General features: G+C 63.5%; 1 protein-coding gene across 1 annotated transcript; it reads left to right on the plus strand.

Annotated features, from left to right (window-relative positions):
• Positions 1-1,614: 1,614 nt before the first annotated feature.
• On the plus strand, positions 1,615-17,000 carry LOC127028715 (proto-oncogene vav-like). Its single transcript, XM_050914416.1, is given in 27 exon segments — positions 1,615-1,818; positions 2,763-2,879; positions 2,971-3,029; positions 3,131-3,196; positions 4,027-4,135; positions 4,252-4,338; positions 5,050-5,118; positions 5,671-5,777; positions 6,684-6,780; positions 7,239-7,334; positions 8,973-9,041; positions 9,671-9,757; positions 10,108-10,193; positions 10,680-10,812; positions 11,566-11,675; positions 11,787-11,888; positions 12,596-12,666; positions 12,669-12,692; positions 13,148-13,170; positions 13,296-13,341; positions 13,473-13,609; positions 14,753-14,784; positions 15,496-15,612; positions 15,703-15,790; positions 15,907-16,021; positions 16,569-16,717; positions 16,805-17,000. Coding segments are annotated over 27 exon segments (2,454 nt in total). The 3' UTR covers positions 16,859-17,000.
• The last annotated feature ends 1,400 nt before the right edge of the window (positions 17,001-18,400 follow it).

Below are 18,400 nucleotides of genomic sequence, written 5' to 3' on the forward strand. Positions count from 1 at the left end.
CAGGACGCCTGGGTCCACCCACATGTGGGTGGGGGAGGGGCTGCCCGGACGCCTGGGTCCTTCCTCATTTCGGGGAAGGCGGCTGGCGGGGGCCACGGGGAGTTGCGACACCGCGTCGCAGGGGGGGAGGGATACCAGAGGGGGGAACGCGACGGGGAATGGGGGGACACCAGGGGACACCCATGACCCTCCCGGCTCATGGGGTGGGGGTGGGCAGGACCCGGATGCCTGGGTCCCCTCCTGGACCATGACACCTAGGTCCCTCCTGGACCCTTGGTAGGACTCAGATGCCTGGGTCCCCCCCTGGACCCGGACCCCTGGGTCCCCCCCTGAGACCCCCAACAGGTCCCGGATGCCTGGGTCCCTCATGGGACCCATTGGGTCACCATGCCCGGATCCCAGGGTCCCTCATGGGACCCTTGGCGTGGGTGCAGGCCCCAGACACTTGGGTTCTACCATGGGTCCCGGATGCCTGGGTCCCCCCACGGCCCCCTGTTCCCACCACCACCACCACCGCAGGCTGTGACCGCAGGGGGCCCCCCAGGGCCGGCAGCTCCTCCCCGGCCACAGGCGCCAGGGCGAGAAGGACCCCGGCATCCGGGTGCCGCGTCGACGTTCCCATTGGCCTCTGCGGCACCCTGGGGCGCAGGCGCGGCACCGCCGGCTTCCGGCACCCCCGCAAACCCCCAGGCCCAGCCGGGCCCCGCTGCCACTGCTGCCCGCACCGGGGGGGTCCCCAAGGCCACCGGACCCTCTTCAGACGGGGGTGCGCCGGGGGGAAGGAGCCCATCAGCACTCGGTCTTCTCCAGGTGTGGCAGCGGCGGTGGGAAGGAGACCGACGCCGGCCACTTCTCACCGCCGGCGGGTGCGCCGCGGGGCCCCATCGCCACCAGCTCCTCCCTAGACGTAGTGGTTCTTGGCGCGGAAAGACTCCCCTTGCCGTAGGAGCCTCCCCAGAAGCGGTTGAAGACTCATCTCCATCAGCTCCTCACCAGAAGTCATCCCACCAGGGCCTCACCTCCATCACCTCCTCACTGGAATTGGTCCCGCCAAGGCCTCACCTCCATCAGAACCTCCCCAGAAGTGGTTGCACTGCAGAACTTCATCTTCTGCTGCTCCTCCCCAGAAGTGGTCCCACCAGAACCTCATCTTCATCAGCTCCTCCCCAGGAGTGGTCCCACCAGGACCTCATCTCCATCGGCTCCTCCCCAGGAGTGGTCCCACCAGGACCTCATCTCCATCGGCTCCTCCCCAGGAGTGGTCCCACCAGGACCTCACCTCCATCGGCTCCTCCCCAGGAGTGGTCCCACCAGGACTCCACCTCCATCGGAACCTCCCAGAAGTGGTTGCAACTGCAGGACTTCATCTCCTGCTGCTCCTCCCTAGAAGTGGTCCCACCAGGACTCCATCTCCATCGACTCCTCCCCAGGAGCGGTTCCACCACGACCCATCTCAATCGGAATCCCCCCAGAAGTGGTTGCAACTGCAGGACCTCATCTTCTGCTTCTCCTCCCCAGAAGTGGTCCCACCAGGACTCCGTCTCCATCGACTCCTCCCTAGACACCATCCCACCGGGACCCCATCGCTTTTGTCTCCCCCAATCAGCAGGCGCCATGGAAGCATGGCGGCAGTGCGCCCACTGGCTGGTGGCGGCGCGGGTGCTGCCCACGGGGCACCGGGCGAGCAGCCCCGGGGGGCAGGTGTGGGACCTGGCGCAGGCGCTGCGGGACGGGGTGCTGCTCTGCCACCTCCTCAACGCCCTTCTGCCCCGTGCCGTGCCCCCCCGCGACATCTGTCCCCGTCCCCAGATGTCACAGGTGCGACCGGGGGGGGGCAAATACTCACCGGGGAGGGGTGGAACTGCCCCAGGGTGGGGTAACTGGGGGGTTATTGCCCCAGAAAGGGGTACGGGGGTGCTGGTTCCAGCGGGGATGATGGTGACAGTGACAATGACGGGGCTGGTGTGAATGAGGGTGATGGCAATGGGGTGACGGCGACGATGACGGGGATGATGGTCGTGATGGTGAGAGTGGGGGTGATGATGATGGTGACAACAGGGTTGATGGTGACGATGACGGATGGTGAAAATGGGGATAATGGTGATGGTACCAATGGACAACACTGTTGACAACGGGGATGATGATGATGGTGACAGTGACAATGATGGGGGTGACAGTGATAGTGACAGCGGTGACAATGATGTTGGTGTTGATGGGGGTGACCATGATGGTGTCAATGGGTGTGATGTTGATGGTGACAGTGACCAGGGGGGTGACGATGACCATGACCACAATAATGATGGCGATGGTGATGGTGATGGTGATGGTGCCAGTGAGGATGACAGTGACAATGATGGTGTTGGTGACAGTGACGATCATGGTGATGATGGTGGTGCTGGTGCCAACGAGGATGGCAGTGACAGTGACAATGGTGGTGATGGTGACGATCATGGTGATGATGGTGGTGATGGTGCCAACGGGGGTGACAGTGACAGTGTTGGTGATGTTGATGAAGGAGGTGACAGTGACAACGACAGTGTTGGTGACAGAGATGATGGCCGTGCCAGTGTCAATGGTGGTGACGATGGTGGTCACAAATGGGGGAAGATGATGGGGTTGATGGTGCTGATGGGGATGACAGTGGTGGTGACAACGATGGCGATGGTGACAATGGGGGTCACAGTGACCATAGGGGTGACAATGGGAGAGCTGATGGGGGGCATGGTGATGGTGCTGGTGACGGTGACACGGTGCCACCACAGTTCCTGTGCCTGAGGAACATCCGCACCTTCCTGACCGCCTGCGCCGACAAATTTGGGCTCCCGAAGCACCGGCTCTTCGGCGCCTTTGACCTCTTCGACGTCCAAGACTTCGGCAAGGTGGGACCTTAGGTGTCCGGGGCAGACCCGGGGGGGACCCAGGCGTCCGGCTCCCACCCCTCCTTCCCCAATGTCCCCTGTCTGTCCCCAGGTGATTGACACCCTCTCAACTCTCTCCTGGACCCCCATCGCCCAGAGCAAAGGCTTCACGTGAGTGCAGGGGACCCAGGTATCCGGGCCCCCTCCCCAAGGGACCCAGGCGTCCGGTCCCTGAGGGACCCAGGCGTCCGGGCTGTGTCCCCCCTCCCTAGGCCCTTCCCTACCGAGGACTGCGTTGAGGACGATGACATCTACAGCGGCCTCTCTGACCTCATCGAGTGAGTGGGGCAGGTTGGGGGGTGTTAGGGAGGTACTGGGAGGGGGGGGTTAGGGGGTGCCAGGGGGGATTAGGGAGGGCTCTAGGGGAGTATTGGGGGTACTGGGGGAATAAGGGGCATTAGGGGGGTATTGGGGGATATTAGGGGGTATTAAGAGTCATTAGGGGGGTATTAAGGGGGGTATCGGGAGGTACTGGGGGGGTTAGTGGGTGCTAGGAGGCATTGGGGGGGCACTAGGGGGATATGGGGGGGTACAGGGGGAATAGGGGGCATTAAGGGGGTATTGGGAGATAAGAGGGGGTATTAAGGGTCATTAGGGGGGTATTAATGGGTATTGGGGGGTACCAGGTGTATTAGGGGAGATTAAAAGAGTTCCTGGGTGCGTAAGGGGTTAATAAGGGGTATCAAGGGGCATTTGGGGGTATTAGAGGGGTACCAGGGGGTATTGGGGGGCGAGAGAGGTGTATTAGGGGGGTTATGGGTGAATTTGGGGTCTTATAGAGGTTTGAGGGGGGTCAGAGGGGCACCAGGGGCTATTGGGGGGCGATAGAGGGGTATCAAGGGTATTAGAGGGGTACCTGGAGGTACTAGGGGGGCAGTGGAGGGGGACTGGGGGTATTCAAGGGGTCCCAGGGGATATTAGGATATCAAGGGAGTACCAGGGGGTTGGGGGTGTATTAGAGGGGTATTGGGGGCATGAGGAGGTATTAGGGGGTATTAAAGGAGTACCAGGGAAACTGGGGGGAATTAGAGGAACGCCAGGGGGTATTTGGGAGGATCTGGGGGGGATTCGGGGTGCAGGGGAGGTACCGAGCTGTGCCCCCACGCAGCGACACGGCAGAGGAGGACGACGACCTCTACGACTGCGTCGAAGCCGAAGGGGACGATGGCGATGACATCTACGAGGACCTGATGCGGGTGGAACCCCCCCCAGCTATGGTGGGTCCCCTCCCGGATACCTGGGGTCCCCCCCCCCAGGTGTCGGGGTTCCCTCCCGCCCCCCCCCAGATGCCTGGGTCCCCCGAGACGTCTGGGTCCCACTGTCTCCGCAGAAGGTGGAGGTGGACCGGAGGCTCTGCTGCCTCCAGGAGTTGAGACAGACGGAGGAGAGGTACACCGAGACCCTCGAGTCCATCTGCCAGGTGGGATGGGGACATGGGGGGGGACATTGGGGACATGGGGGCGACGTTGGGGATGGGGGGGACATGGGGGAATATGGGGGATGTAGGGGGATATTGGGGAAATAAGGGGACATGGGGGACATTGGGGACAAGGGGGAATATGGTGGACATGGGGAGATGTGGGGGCACGTTGGGGAAATATGGGGACATGGGGGCGTGGGGGAATACGGGGGATGTGGGGGACATGGGGACATGTGGGGATATGGGGGACGTAGGGGACATGGGGGGACATGCGGGACATTGGGGAAATAAGGGGACATGGGGGATACGGAGACATGGGGGACATCGGGGACATGAGTGGGACATGGGGGAATATGGGGACACAGGGGACATGGGGGACATGGGGGAATATGGGGACTTGGGGGGACATTGGGGACATGAGGGGGACATGGGGGAATATGGGGACACGGGGGACATGGGGGAATATGGGGACATGGGGGACATGGGGGACACGGGGGAATATGGGGACACGGGGGACATGGGGGACATGGGGGGACACGGGGACATGGGAGATGTGGGGGACTTGGGGCCACTGGGGGACATGTGGGACACGGATGGAGATGGCGATGAAGGGGACGGGGACACAGGGACAGGGACATGGGGCACTGGACAGGTTCCCCCAGTGTCCGCAGTACCCCTTCCCAGTGCTCCCAGTAACCCCAGTGCCCACAGCACTTCCTGCGGCCGCTGCGGCACTTCCTGCAGCCCCAAGACCTCGAGAGCATCTTCATCAACATCGAGGTGACCCCAGTAACACCCAGTGCTCCCAGTAACCCCTCCTAGTGCTCCCAGTAATGCCCAGTAACACATCCCACTCCTCCCAGTAACTCTCCAGGGCTCCCAGTACTCCCAATAACCCCTCCCAGTACTCCTAGTAACCCCAGTAACCCCTCCCGCTGCTCACAGTAACCCCTAGGGCTCCCAGTGCTCCCAGTAACCCCCAGTAACCCTTTCCACTGCTCCTAATAATGCCTAATGCCCAGTAACCCATCCCACTCCTCCCAGTAACCCCCCAGAGCTCCCAGTGCTCCCAGTAACCCCCAGTAACCCCTCCCACTGCTCCCAGAAATACCCGGTAACCCCTCCCAGTTCTCCCAGTTCTCCCAGTAGCCCTCCTAGTGCTCCCAGTAACCCCCCAGTACTCCCAGTGCTCCCATTAACCTCTCCACTACTCCCAGTAACTCCCAGTAACCACAGTAGGGGGTGCTGGGAGGGTCTGTGGGATCTGGGGGAGGGTACTGGAGGGGAGGGGGTCCCCCTCTTTTGGTGGGTGACCCCCCCCTCACCCCACAGGAGCTGCTGCAGCTGCACCGGCTCTTCCTGGGGGAGCTGCGGGGGGCACTGGGAGGGTCCGGGGGGGCCCGTGGGCTGCCCCCCCTCTTCCTCGCCTACAAGGAGAGGTGAGGGGTATTGGGGGGTCCTGGGGGGCAATGGGGGCCTGGGGAGGGGTCCTGGTAGGGTCCTGGGGGCAATGGGGGGTCCTGAGGAGGGGTCCTGGTAGGGTCCTGGGGGGCAATGGGGGGTCCTGGGGGGCAATGGGGGGTCCTGAGGAGGGGTCCTGGTAGGGTCCTGGGGGGCAATGGGGGGTCCTGAGGGCAATGGGGGGCCTGGGGAGGGGTCCTGGTAGGGTCCTGGGGGCAATGGGGGGTCCTGAGGGCAATGGGGGGCCTGGGGAGGGGTCCTGGTAGGGTCCTGGGGGGCAATGGGGGGTCCTGGGGAGCAATGGGGGGCCTGGGGAGGGGTCCTGGTAGGGTCCTGGGGGGCAATGGGGGGTCCTGGGGGGGTCTTGGGGGACACTGGGGGTCCTGGGAGGGTGTATGGGGGGGGGAGGCCTATTTTTGGGGCCATTTTGGGGCCAATTTTGGATCCATTTTTGGTCCAATATGGGTTTATTTCGGGTCCAACTTCAGGTCTGATTTTGGGTCTAATTCCGTCCATTTTTGGTCTAACTTCAGGTCCCTTTTGGGGGCAATTCGGTCCATTTCAGGCCCAATTTCAGGGCCATTTGGGGGTCACATCTGTCCATTTCAGGTCAAATTTCAGATCCATTTTGGGTCAGTTCTGTCCCTTTTGGGTCTGACATCAGCTCCAATCCTGTCCATTTTGGGGCCAACTTCAGGTCCATTTTGGGGCCAACTTCAGGTCCATTTTGGGGCCAATTCTGCCTATTTTGGGTCCAATTTCAGGTCCATTCTGGGTCTGATTCCAGGTCTGGTGTCGGCTCCTATTTTGGGCTCAGTTCGGGGCAGATTCCAGCTGCGTTTTGGGTGGATTTGGGTTGATTCGGGTGGTTTCCGTCCCCGCAGGTTCCTGCTCTACGGCCGCTACTGCAGCCAGGTGGAAACGGCCGCCCGGCGCCTCGACCAGCTCGCGACCAACACCGACCTCCGCATGAAGCTGCAGGTGGGCCTGGATGCCTGGGTCCCCTCCCCAACCCCTCTTGACCCCCCCCCCCCGAACCCCTTGATCCCCCAACTCCCCTTGACCCCCCTGAACCCCTTGATCCCCCCAAATCCCCCCAAACCCCCACCCACAACCTCTGCATGAAGGTGCGGGTGGGCTTGGATGCCTGGGTCCCCTCCATGGGACCCCCTGACACCCTCTGAGACCCCTGGGACCCCCCTAGTCCCCCTGGAATCCTCCCAGTGCCCCCCCCGAGACCCCCATGTCCTCCCATCCCTCATGACCCTATGTCCCCCATGACCCCTCTGACTCCCCCAGTCCCCCTGTGACCCCCATGTCCCCCAGACCCTCCCAATCCCCATGACCCCCTGTGACCCCAATGACTCCCCATGACCCCCTCTGACCCCCCATGACCTCTGTGACCCCCATGACCCCCCCCCCCCCCCCGTGACCCCTAGGAGTGCTCCCAACGAGCCAACAACGGGCGCTTCTCCCTACGGGACCTCCTGATGGTGCCGATGCAGCGGGTGCTCAAGTACCACCTCCTGCTCCAGGTCTGCTCACCCGGGGGCACGCCTGGGTCCCCTGGGGAGGGAGGGGGATGCCTGGGTTCCCTGGGGCACGCCTGGGTCCCTCAGGGGACGCCTGGGTCCCCTGGGTCACGCCTGGGTCCCTCAGGGAACATCTAGGTCCCCTGGGTCACGCCTGGGTCCCTTTGGGAGAGAGGGTACACCTGGGTCCCTCAGGGAGGGCACGCCTGGGTCCCTCGGGGCATGCCTGGGTCCCTCAGGGGACGCCTGGGTCCCCTGGGTCACGCCTGGGTCCCTCAGGGGATATCTAGGTCCCCTGGGTCACGTCTGGGTCTCCTGGGTCACACCTGGGTCCCTCAGGGGACATCTAGGTCCCCGGGGCATGCCTGGGTCCCTCGAGGAGGGCACCTGGGTCCCCTAGGTCACACCTGGGTCCCTCAGGGGACATCTAGGTCCCCGGGGCATGCCTGGGTCCCTCGAGGAGGGCACCTGGGTCCCCTGGGTCCCACCTGGGTCCCTCAGGGGACATCTAGGTCCCCGGGGCATGCCTGGGTCCCTCAAGGAGGGCACCTGGGTCCCCTAGGTCACACCTGGGTCCCTCAGGGGACATCTAGGTCCCCGGGGCATGCCTGGGTCCCTCGAGGAGGGCACCTGGGTCCCCTGGGTCCCACCTGGGTCCCTCAGGGGACATCTAGGTCCCTGGGGCATGCCTGGGTCCCTCGAGGAGGGCACCTGGGTCCCCTGGGTCCCACCTGGGTCCCTCAGGGGACATCTAGGTCCCCGGGGCATGCCTGGGTCCCTCGAGGAGGGCATGCCTGGGTCCCCTGGGTCCCACCTGGGTCCCTCAGGGGACATCTAGGTCCCCGGGGCATGCCTGGGTCCCTCAAGGAGGGCACCTGGGTCCCCTAGGTCACACCTGGGTCCCTCAGGGGACATCTAGGTCCCCGGGGCATGCCTGGGTCCCTCGAGGAGGGCATGCCTGGGTCCCCTGGGTCACACCTGGGTCCCTCAGGGGACATCTAGGTCCCCGGGGCATGCCTGGGTCCCTCAAGGAGGGCACCTGGGTCCCCTAGGTCACACCTGGGTCCCTCAGGGGACATCTAGGTCCCCGGGGCATGCCTGGGTCCCTCGAGGAGGGCATGCCTGGTCCCCTGGGTCACACCTGGGTCCCTCAGGGGACATCTAGGTCCCCGGGGCATGCCTGGGTCCCTCGAGGAGGGCATGCCTGGGTCCCCTGGGTCACACCTGGGTCCCTCAGGGGACATCTAGGTCCCCGGGGCATGCCTGGGTCCCTCAAGGAGGGCACCTGGGTCCCCTAGGTCACACCTGGGTCCCTCAGGGGACATCTAGGTCCCCGGGGCATGCCTGGGTCCCTCGAGGAGGGCATGCCTGGGTCCCCTGGGTCCCACCTGGGTCCCTCAGGGGACGCCTGGGTCCCCTGGATCACACCTGGGTCCCTTTGGGAGAGAGGGCATGCCTGGGTCCCTCAGGGAGGGCATGCCTGGGTCCCTCGGGGCACACCTGGGTCCCTTGGGGACAGGGGGGCACGCCTGGGTCCCCTGGGGAGGGGGGACCCTGGGTCCCATCAAGGGGGTATACCTGGGGTCCCTTGGGGTCCCTGCCGGAGGGGACCAGCCCTGACCCTTGACTCCGGACCCCCAGGAGCTGGTGAAGCTGACCCCGGAGCCAGCCGAGAGGGAGAGGCTGCGGGCGGCCCTGGATGCCATGAGGGTGAGTCCTGGGGGGGGGGGGGGCCTGGGGGGGCCCTGGAGGGGTTGGGGAGGCCTGGGGGGCCTGGGAAGGATCCTAGGGGGTCTTGAAGTGGTCGGGGGGGGGGCGTCTGGGGAGGTTTGGAGGGATCTTGGGGCATCTTGGGGGGTCCTAAGGGGCTCCTGGGGTGTCTTGGAGGGCTCCCAGGGGGGCTCTTGGGGGGATCCCGGGGGCTCTTGGGGGAAGCCTGGGGGGTCTGGAGGGATCCTGGGGGATCTTAGGGGGTCCTGGGGGTTTTGGAGGGGTACAGGAGGGTCTTGGGGGGATCTTGGGCGGTCTGGAGGGTTCCTGAGGGGATCCTCGGGGTCTTAGGGGGGGCCTGAGGGGGTTAAGGGCGGGTCCTAGGGGGGCCCTGGGGGGTCCTGAGGGGCTCCCAGTGAGTTCTGAGGGGTTCTGGGTGGGTCTTGGAGTACCCTGGGAGGTCTGGGGGGTGCTGGGGGAAATGTGGGTGCCCTAGGGGGGATTTAGGGGTTCCTGAGGGGGTCTTTGGGCTTGGAGGGGTATTTGAGGGTCGGGGGGAGGCTGGAGGGTATTAGTGGGTTCCCAGGGGTACCTGGGGGTTCAGGGGTGTCTGACTGGTGCCCCCCCAGGACCTGGCGCAGTGCGTGAACGAAGTCAAACGGGACAACGAGACCCTGAAACAGCTCACGAGCGTCCAGCTCTGCCTCCACAACATGGTGGGGACCCCCCGAACCCCCCACCCCCACCCCCCGACCTCTCCGACCCTCCCCTGGGACCCCCCCAACCACCCTGTGGCACCCTCAAACTGCCCCGGCTCCCCCTGCACCCCCAGACCCTCCCCAATCCTCCTGAGTGTCCAGCTTTGCCTCTACAACATGGTGGGGACCCCCTGGCCCCCCAAACCCCTCCAGCATCCCTGGGACCCCCCCATATCCCCATGTCCTCCCAAATCCCCATATCCTCCATGTCCCCCCATATGTCCCAAGTCCCCCCTATGTCCCCCATATCCCCATGGCCCCCGACGTGTCCCCCATGGCCCCCACATCCCTGTTGATGTCCGACACAGCCGCAGTCCCTGGCGCAGTTTGGGCGCCCCAAAATCGACGGAGAGCTGAAGGTCTCCAGTACCGAGAGGCGCTCCAAGGTGGACAGGTAGGACGGGGCGAGGGACACCATGGAGACACCATGGGGACACCCGTGGGGACATGGGAACACCACAGGAACCTGGGGACACCCATGGGGACATCACAAGAACCCATGGGAATGCTGCAGAGACACCCATGGGGACATGGGGACATCATAAGGACACCATGGGGACACAACAAGGAGACCCACAGAGACATGGGGACACCACAGGAACATCATGGGAACATCATGTGGACATGAGGAAAACAGAGGGATGTGGGGACACCCTTGGGGACATGGAGGCACCACAGGGACACCATGGGGACATGGGAAAACAGGGACCCCCACGGGGACACCCCCAGGGACATAAGGATGGGAACACAGGGTCACCTTGGGGACACCTTTGTCACAGAGCAGGGGACAGAGCAGGGGCCACTCCACGGCAGTGGTGGGGACACCCCAAGGCGCGTGGTGGCCTTGGAAACCCAGTGCCACCCCCATCCGTGTCCCCAGGTACGGCTTCCTCCTAGACAAGGCCCTGATCATCTGCAAGCGCCGTGGGGACTCCTACGAGGCCAAAGACGTTGTGGACCTGCAGAGCCACCAACTGCGGGATGGTGGCCTTGGCCCCCGCGACGGCAAGAAGGTAGCCTGGGACCCAGGCGTCTGGTTTCCAATGAACCCAGGTGTCCAGGTCCCTGGTGGTCCCAAGCATCCAGGTCTGGTGGGTCCAAGTGTCCAGGTCCTTGGTGGACGTGTCGAAGCCTGGTGGACCCACGTGTCCTGTTCCCAGTGGCCCCAGGTGTCCTCTTCCCAATGAACCCAGGCATCCAGGTTTGGTGGATCCCAGCATCCTGGTCCTTGGTGGACACAAGTGTCCAGGTCTGGTGGACCCAAGCATCCTGGTCCTTGGTGGACACAAGCGTCCAGGTCTGGTGGATCCCAGCATCCTGGCCCTTGGTGGACACAAGTGTCCAGGTCTGGTGGACCCAGCATCCTGGCCCTTGGTGGACACAAGTGTCCAGGTCTGGTGGACCGAAGCATCCTGGTCCTTGGTGGACACAAGTGTCCAGGTCTGGTGGACCCAAGCATCCTGGTCCTTGGTGGACACAAGTGTCCAGGTCTGGTGGAAGCTGGTCGGGGACATCCAGGTCTGGTGGACCCAAGCATCCTGGTCCTTGGTGGACACAAGTAGGTCTGGTACCCAGCATCTGGTCCTGGTGGACACAAGCATCAGTCTGGGGAGCATCCTGGTCCTTGGTGGACACAAGTGTCCAGGTCCTTAGTGGACACACTGAAGCCTGGTGGCCCCAGGAATGCAGTCCCCAGTGGCCCCAAGCGTCCGGGTGGCAGCGAACCCAGGCGTCCGGGCACCACTGAACCCCACCCATGCCCGCAGTGGACCCACACCTTCCTGCTCATTGACACGGCCGGGCTGCAGGGCTACGAGCTCTTCTTCAAGACCCGTGAGCTGAAGAAGAAGTGGCTGGAGCAGTTCGAGATGGCCCTGTAGGTGCCCCTGCACCCATGGGTGGGGGGGACCTGCCCCACTGGGGGCTGGGTGGCCGTGGGGGGCCGATTTCGCCCCCACCAGACCCAGGTCCCCCCATCTCTTGCCAGCTCCAACATCTTCCCCGAGCACGCCCTGGCCGATGGGCATGACTTCCAGATGTTCTCCTTCGAGGACACCACGTCCTGCAGGGCCTGCCAGATGTTGCTGAGGTAGGACCCCAAAATTATGTCCCCCACTACCCTGGGGGGACAATGGGGGACAGGGTGACCTGGAAGATGGGGTTGGGGGACTCTGGGGGAAAGGGGAGGCCCTGGGGAGGTGATTGGAGGTGGTGTGAGGTCTTGATGGGTCAAGGCCTGGATGAGTTGAGGCTAAAGTGGGTCAAGCCTTGGGTGGGTCAAGGTCTGAGTTGGTAAAGGATTGGGTAGGTTGAGTCCTGGGTAAGCCAAGGCCAACATGGGTCAAGTCTTGGGTGGGTTGAGGCCTGGGTGGGTCAAGGACCTGGTGGGTCAAGGCCTGAGTGGCCAAGGTGGGTCAAGGGTTGGGTGGAGGCCGAGGTGGGTCAAGGGTTGGGTGGGTCAAGACCACGGTGGGTTGAGTCCTGGGTGGGTCAAGGACCTGGTGGATCAAAACCAGGGTGGGTCAACGTCTGGGTGGGTTGAGTCCTGGGTGGGCCGAGGCCAAGGTGGATCAATCCCTGGGTGGGAGAAAACCGAGGTGGGTTGATCCTGGTGGGGCCAAGGCCAACGTGGGCCAAGGACCTGGTGGGTCAAGGACTGGGCTGGCCCAAGGCCCAGGTGGGTCTAGGATTGGGTCAGTCCTGGGTGGGCCAAGGTAGGTGGTGCAGGTGGGCTGCAGGTGTCCCCTCCTGCTAACCGTGACCCTGTGTCCCCCCCGTGTCCTGGTGTCCCCCCAGGGGCACGTTCTACCAAGGCTACCGCTGCAGCCGGTGCCGGGCCCCCGCGCACAAGGAGTGTCTGGGGCGGCTGGGACTTGCGGCAGGGGCGGCGCCGGTGAGAGGCATCATGGGATAGCGAGGGGGTGGGGATTGTGGGATAGTGGAGCATCGTGGAATGGGGAGTGGAGCCTCATGGCATTGGGGAGTGGGGCACTGTGGGATGGGGGGAGCAGGGCATTGTGGGATACAACATGACTGATGTGGAGCAGGGCATTGTGGGATACGAGATGGCCAACACAGGGAAGGGCATTGTGGGATACGAGATGGCCAACATGGGGAAGCGCATTGTGGGATACAAGATGGCCGACACAGAGCAGGGCATTGTGGGATAGGAGTGGCCCAGGTGGAGCAAGGTTTTAAGGGATAGCCCAGGCCCAGGTGGAGCTGGGCATTATGGGATACCCTAACGAGGCCCGCCCACCCCCACAGGAGCCTAATTAGCACCAAGTGTTAATCAGCACAGGCATTAAATACCCCCACCTAACGAGTATTTCCTCTTCCTCCCCACAGATTCAGGCTCTGGCACGAGGAAGGTAACAGCAAAATGAGTCAAACCGGGTCAAAATGGGCTGAAATGCCCCAAATTTGGGAGTGGGGGGGTGTCATGTCGTCCCCCCCCACCCCCCTGGAACTAACTGGGGGTCTCGTTGCTCCACAGAACAAGTCGCAGCGGCCGGGCCCCGAAAAGAAGCGGGGAGACCTGGGTGAGGACAAGGGGGGGGGGGGGGGCTGGATGCCTGGGTCCACGTGTTTGGGGGCAGAGGGGGTGTCCGTGCCCCGGATGCCTGGGTTCACCCCCCCCCCCCCCCCCCCGCATCGTGTGTCCTCCTTCCAGGGTTGCCCAAGATGGAGGCGAGCCAACCCTACAGCGGCGTCCCACCACCGCCGGGGGCCCTGGGTCCTGCCCTACGCCTCAGCCCCGGGGACGTCGTGGAGGTCACCGTGGCCGAGGCTGAGCAGCTCTGGTGGCAGGTGAGGACGGGACCCTCGTGGTCATGCTGGGCTGGAGCTCCGCTATGGGGCCAGACCACCATGGCCACGCTGGGATGGACCTCTAGTATGGAGGCAGACCACTATGGCTATACTGGGATGGAGCTCCGCTATGGGGCCAGACCACCATGGCCACGCTGGGATGGACCTCTAGTATGGAGGCAGACCACGATGGCCATACTGGGATGGAGCTCCACTATGGGGCCAGACCACCATGGCCACGCTGGGATGGACCTCTAGTATGGAGGCAGACCACTATGGCTATACTGGGATGGAGCTCCACTATGGGGGCAGACCATGGCCACACTGGGAAGGACCTCTACTATGGGAGCAGGCCACTACGGCCATACTGGGATAGACCTCTACTATGGAGGCAGACCACTATAGCCATACTGGGATGGACCTCCACTATGGGGGCAGACCACCATGGCTATGCTGGGAAGGACATCTACTATGGAGGCAGACCACTATGGCCATACTGGGATGGACCTCCACTATGGGGGCAGACCACTGGGGTCATGCTGGAATAGACCTTCATGAGAGGCTGGGACAGACCCCCAAGTCCATGCTGGACCCCCATGGTGAGCTCAGACCACAACGGCTGTGATGGGCCAAACTAGACCCCCGTGATGAGTTGGGGAGCCATGGTTGGGCTGAACCCCATGATGGGGTTGGGCCAGATCCCCACAGCCAGGTTGGACCCCCCCCACCATGGGGCTGGACCCCCAGTGGCTGTGCTGAACCCCCACAATGGGGACAGACCCCCACCATGGGGATGGATCCCTATGGCCATGCTGGACCCCCTGTGGTCCTTCCAGCCTCCTGGGGAACTGGGGGACCCCCCCCCAGCCCCCCTAGCCCCATGGTCCTTCATCCCCAGGGCAGGAATGTGGCCAACGGTGACCTGGGCTGGTTCCCTTGCGCCGCCGTGAGACCCTTCATCTGCGTGAGTATGGGGACCCCAAAACATCCCCAGGAGCCCCTGCACCCACCCTGATGTCCCCAAGATGTTCGGGGTGTCCTGGGATTTGGGGGCGTGTCTGTGGGATATGGGGGGGGGGGGGGTGTCTCAGAGGAGTCACCTTCTGTCCCCCCTTGATCCCCAACTCTGCTTCTCTCCCCTAGGTGCCACTGCCGGATCTCTCCGTCTACCCCTGGTCGGTGTTGGGGACCCCCATTGCCCCTGCAGCACCCCAAATCCTCCTCCCATAGCCCATGGGGACCTCCCTAGTCCTCCCCCAGGGTCACCCTGTAGCTCCCAGGACCCCATGAATCATCCCCTGGGGCCCCTATCCTTCCTGGGGTCACCCCAAATCTCCCCCCAGGGTCACCCCATCCTTCCTGGGGTACCCCTATATCCTCCAGGACCTCCCAGATCCCTTCCTGGGGTCCTTCATCCTTCCTGCAGTTACCCCATAGCTCCTAGGGCCCCCAAAATCCCTCCTGGGGTCCTCTATCCCTCCTGGGGTCACCCCAAATTCTCCTCCAGGGTCACCCCATAGCCTCCATGGCCCCCCCCAAATCCCCTCCGAGCCCTCTATCCTTCCTGGGGCCCCTCAAATCTTCCCTCAGGGTCACCCCATAGCCCTCAGAGTCCCACAAATCCTTTCCCAGGGTCCCACATCCCTCCTGGGGTCACCCCAAATTCTCCCCTGAGCCCCCCATCCTTCCTGTGATCACCCCATAGCCTCCAGGCCCCCCCAAATCCTTCCCCAGGAGCTCCCAACCCTCCTGGTGTGTCCCCCCCAATTCTTCATCCAGGTTGCCCCATAGCCCCCAACCCCCCCCAATCCCCACAAATCGCCCTGGGGAGGGGCAGAGGATGCTTGTTTTGGGGGGCTCAGGACCCCCACTCCCATAATCCCCAGGTACGCTGGTCCCATGGAGCGGGGGGAAGCCGAGCAGCTCCTGATGCCCCGCTCCGACGGCGCCTTCCTGGTACGACAGCGGGTGAAGGACGCCGGCGAATTCGCCATCAGCATCAAGTAGGGACGAGGGACACCTTCGGGGGGGGGGGGACGGGACAAGGGGGGGGCACGGTCCCTGGCTCAGCCCCCCCATGTTCCCCTGCCCAGGTACCGCGGGGAGGTGAAGCACATCAAGGTGATGACGGCGGAGGGGCTCTACCGCGTCACCGAGAAGAAGGCATTCAAAGGGCTGGTGGTGAGCATTGGAGCCCCATTCTCTGCCTCCCCCCCAACGCAGATCTCTGGGTTCCCCCCCCCACATTGGGGCTGGGGGCTGGTGGTGACCCCAAGGCTTGACCATGTCGTCCACAGGAGCTGGTGGAGTTCTACCAGCGCAACTCGCTCAAGGATTGCTTCAAAGCCCTTGACACGGCACTTGTGGTGCCCTTCAAGGAACCCGAGAGCCGGGCTGGTCCCCGGCCACCCGGTAGGACCTGGGCGATGGGGTGGAGGTGGTGGGGTCCCACATCGGGGGGGGGGTGGTGGAGTGGATGCAGTGGTGGTGGGATGGAGATGGTGAGGTCGTCCTCCTTCGGTCATGGTCAAGAGGACAGGCTGAGGGGGACAGTTGAGTCACAGGGATGGGACAAGGGCAATGGCCGAGGGAATGGTTGAGGCCACGGGAGAGGAGCAGCCATGGGATGGGTTGAGGGGGACAAATGGCCAAGGGGGATAAGTCGAAGGGACAGAGACGAGGGGAGCGGTTGAGTCATGGGGTCAAGTCGTTGGTGATGGCCAAGAGATGGGTTGAGGGATCAGCGATGGGATGAGTCAAGGAAGGACGAATGGCCAAGAGGGACGGCTGGGTTCTGGGGACACATCAATGGAGATGGCCAAGGGATGGGTTGAGGGAAGGACCGTGGGACAGTCAAGGGGGCACAAACGGCCACGAGGACCAGACGGAAGGGACCCTGGACAGCCATGGGGGATGACCTGGGGGACTCCTCCGTGTCCATGTTCCCACCCCTCCCCAGGAGCCGTGCGCAGCTTTGGTTCGGCCAAAGCCCGCTATGACTTCTGTGCCCGGGACCGAACGGAGCTGACGCTGCGGGAGGGCGATGTCATTCGTGTCCTCAGCAAGAAGGGCCACCCAGGCTGGTGGAAAGGAGAGATCTATGGGCGGGTATGGCCCCTTCCCCACCCCAGGGGTGTCCCGTGTCCCCCCCCCAAACTCCTCACACCTTCTCCCAACGTGTCCTTCTTCTCCCAGGTTGGATGGTTCCCCGCAAACTACGTGGAGGAAGATTACTCGGAGTATTGCTGACCATGGACCCCCATCCCATCCACTACCTTGTGTCCCACCACCTGTGTCCCCCCCCGCAGAGGCCACCACATCCCTTCCCACCCTTCCAACCCCCCATTAATTTATGCCTCTTCCTGCCCAGGAGGGACAATAAACGAGGATGAGGACGAGCTGCAGGGTCAGATTTTCTGGGAAAGGGACCCAGGCATCCGGGTCGGGGACAAGGCCACAGGGTTGGTTTTTCCGGGAAGGGACCCAGGCGTCCGGGTGGGCAATGAGGTCAAGGTCGTGCAGTCCGTTTTGCTGGGAAGGGATCCAGGCATCCGGGCAGGGATGAGACCATGGGGTTGATGTCTCCGGGAAGGGACCCAGGCGTCTGGGCAGGGATCAGACCATGGGGTTGATGTCTCCAGGAGGGGACCCAGATGTCCAGGAAGGGACCCAGATGTCCAGGAAGGGATGAGACCATGGGGTTGATGTCTCCAGGAAGGGACCCAGATGTCTGGGCAGGGATGAGACCATGGGGTTGATGTCTCCGGGAAGGGACCCAGGGATCCAGGCAGGGATGAGACCATGGGGTTGATGTCTCCAGGAAGGGACCCAGATGTTGAGGAAGGCACCCAGGCATCCGGGCAGGGATGAGACCATGGGGTTGATGTCTCCAGGAAGGGACCCAGGCATCCGGGCAGGGATGAGACCATGGGGTTGATGTCTCCAGGAAGGGACTCAGGCGTCTGGGCAGGGATGAGACCATGGGTTGATGTCTCCAGGAAGGGACCCAGATGTTGAGGAAGGGATCCAGGGATCCAGGCAGGGATGAGACCATGGGGTTGATGTCTCCAGGAAGGGACCCAGATGTCTGGGCAGGGATGAGACCATGGGGTTGATGTCTCTGGGAAGGGACCCAGGGATCCAGGCAGGGATGAGACCATGGGACTGAGGTCTCCAGGAGGGGACCCAGATGTTGAGGAAGGGACCCAGGCATCTGGGCAGGGATGAGACCATGGGGTTGATGTCTCCAGGAAGGGACCCAGGCATCCGGGCAGGGGTGAGACCATGGGGTTGATGTCTCCAGGAAGGGACCTGGATGTCCGGGCAGGGGTGAGACCACGGGGTCAACATCTCCAAGAAGGGACCCAGGTATCTGGGTGAGGGACACGGATGAGGTCATAGGGTCACCTTCACTAGGAAGGGACCCAGGCGTGCGGGTGGGGACAAGGTGATGGGGTCAACATCTCCAAGAAGGGACCCAGGCATCCGAGCTGGGGACACGGCCGAGGCCATGGGGTCAGTCCCTCCGAGAACGGACCCCGGTGTCCAGGCGGGGGAGCCCCGTCACTGCTGTTACGTGCCACGAGCAGCCTCAGGCCTCAGCCCACGCAGCGGGGGGGGGTGGGGGGGGAGAAGGGGAAGGAGTGGGGAAGCAGCTTGTGGGGCCGTTCGGTGGTTTTGGGGCTGTCCAGTGCCACTTCCCCTCTGCCACCGGTGCCGTGGGGCCACGACGGCCCTTGTCTTGTCTCCTGTCATGGGGTGCCCCCCCCTCGTCGCCTGCCTCTGGGGTGA

This window comes from Gymnogyps californianus, unplaced genomic scaffold (assembly GCF_018139145.2).
Source record: "Gymnogyps californianus isolate 813 unplaced genomic scaffold, ASM1813914v2 HiC_scaffold_40, whole genome shotgun sequence".
Taxonomy (NCBI): domain Eukaryota; kingdom Metazoa; phylum Chordata; class Aves; order Accipitriformes; family Cathartidae; genus Gymnogyps; species Gymnogyps californianus.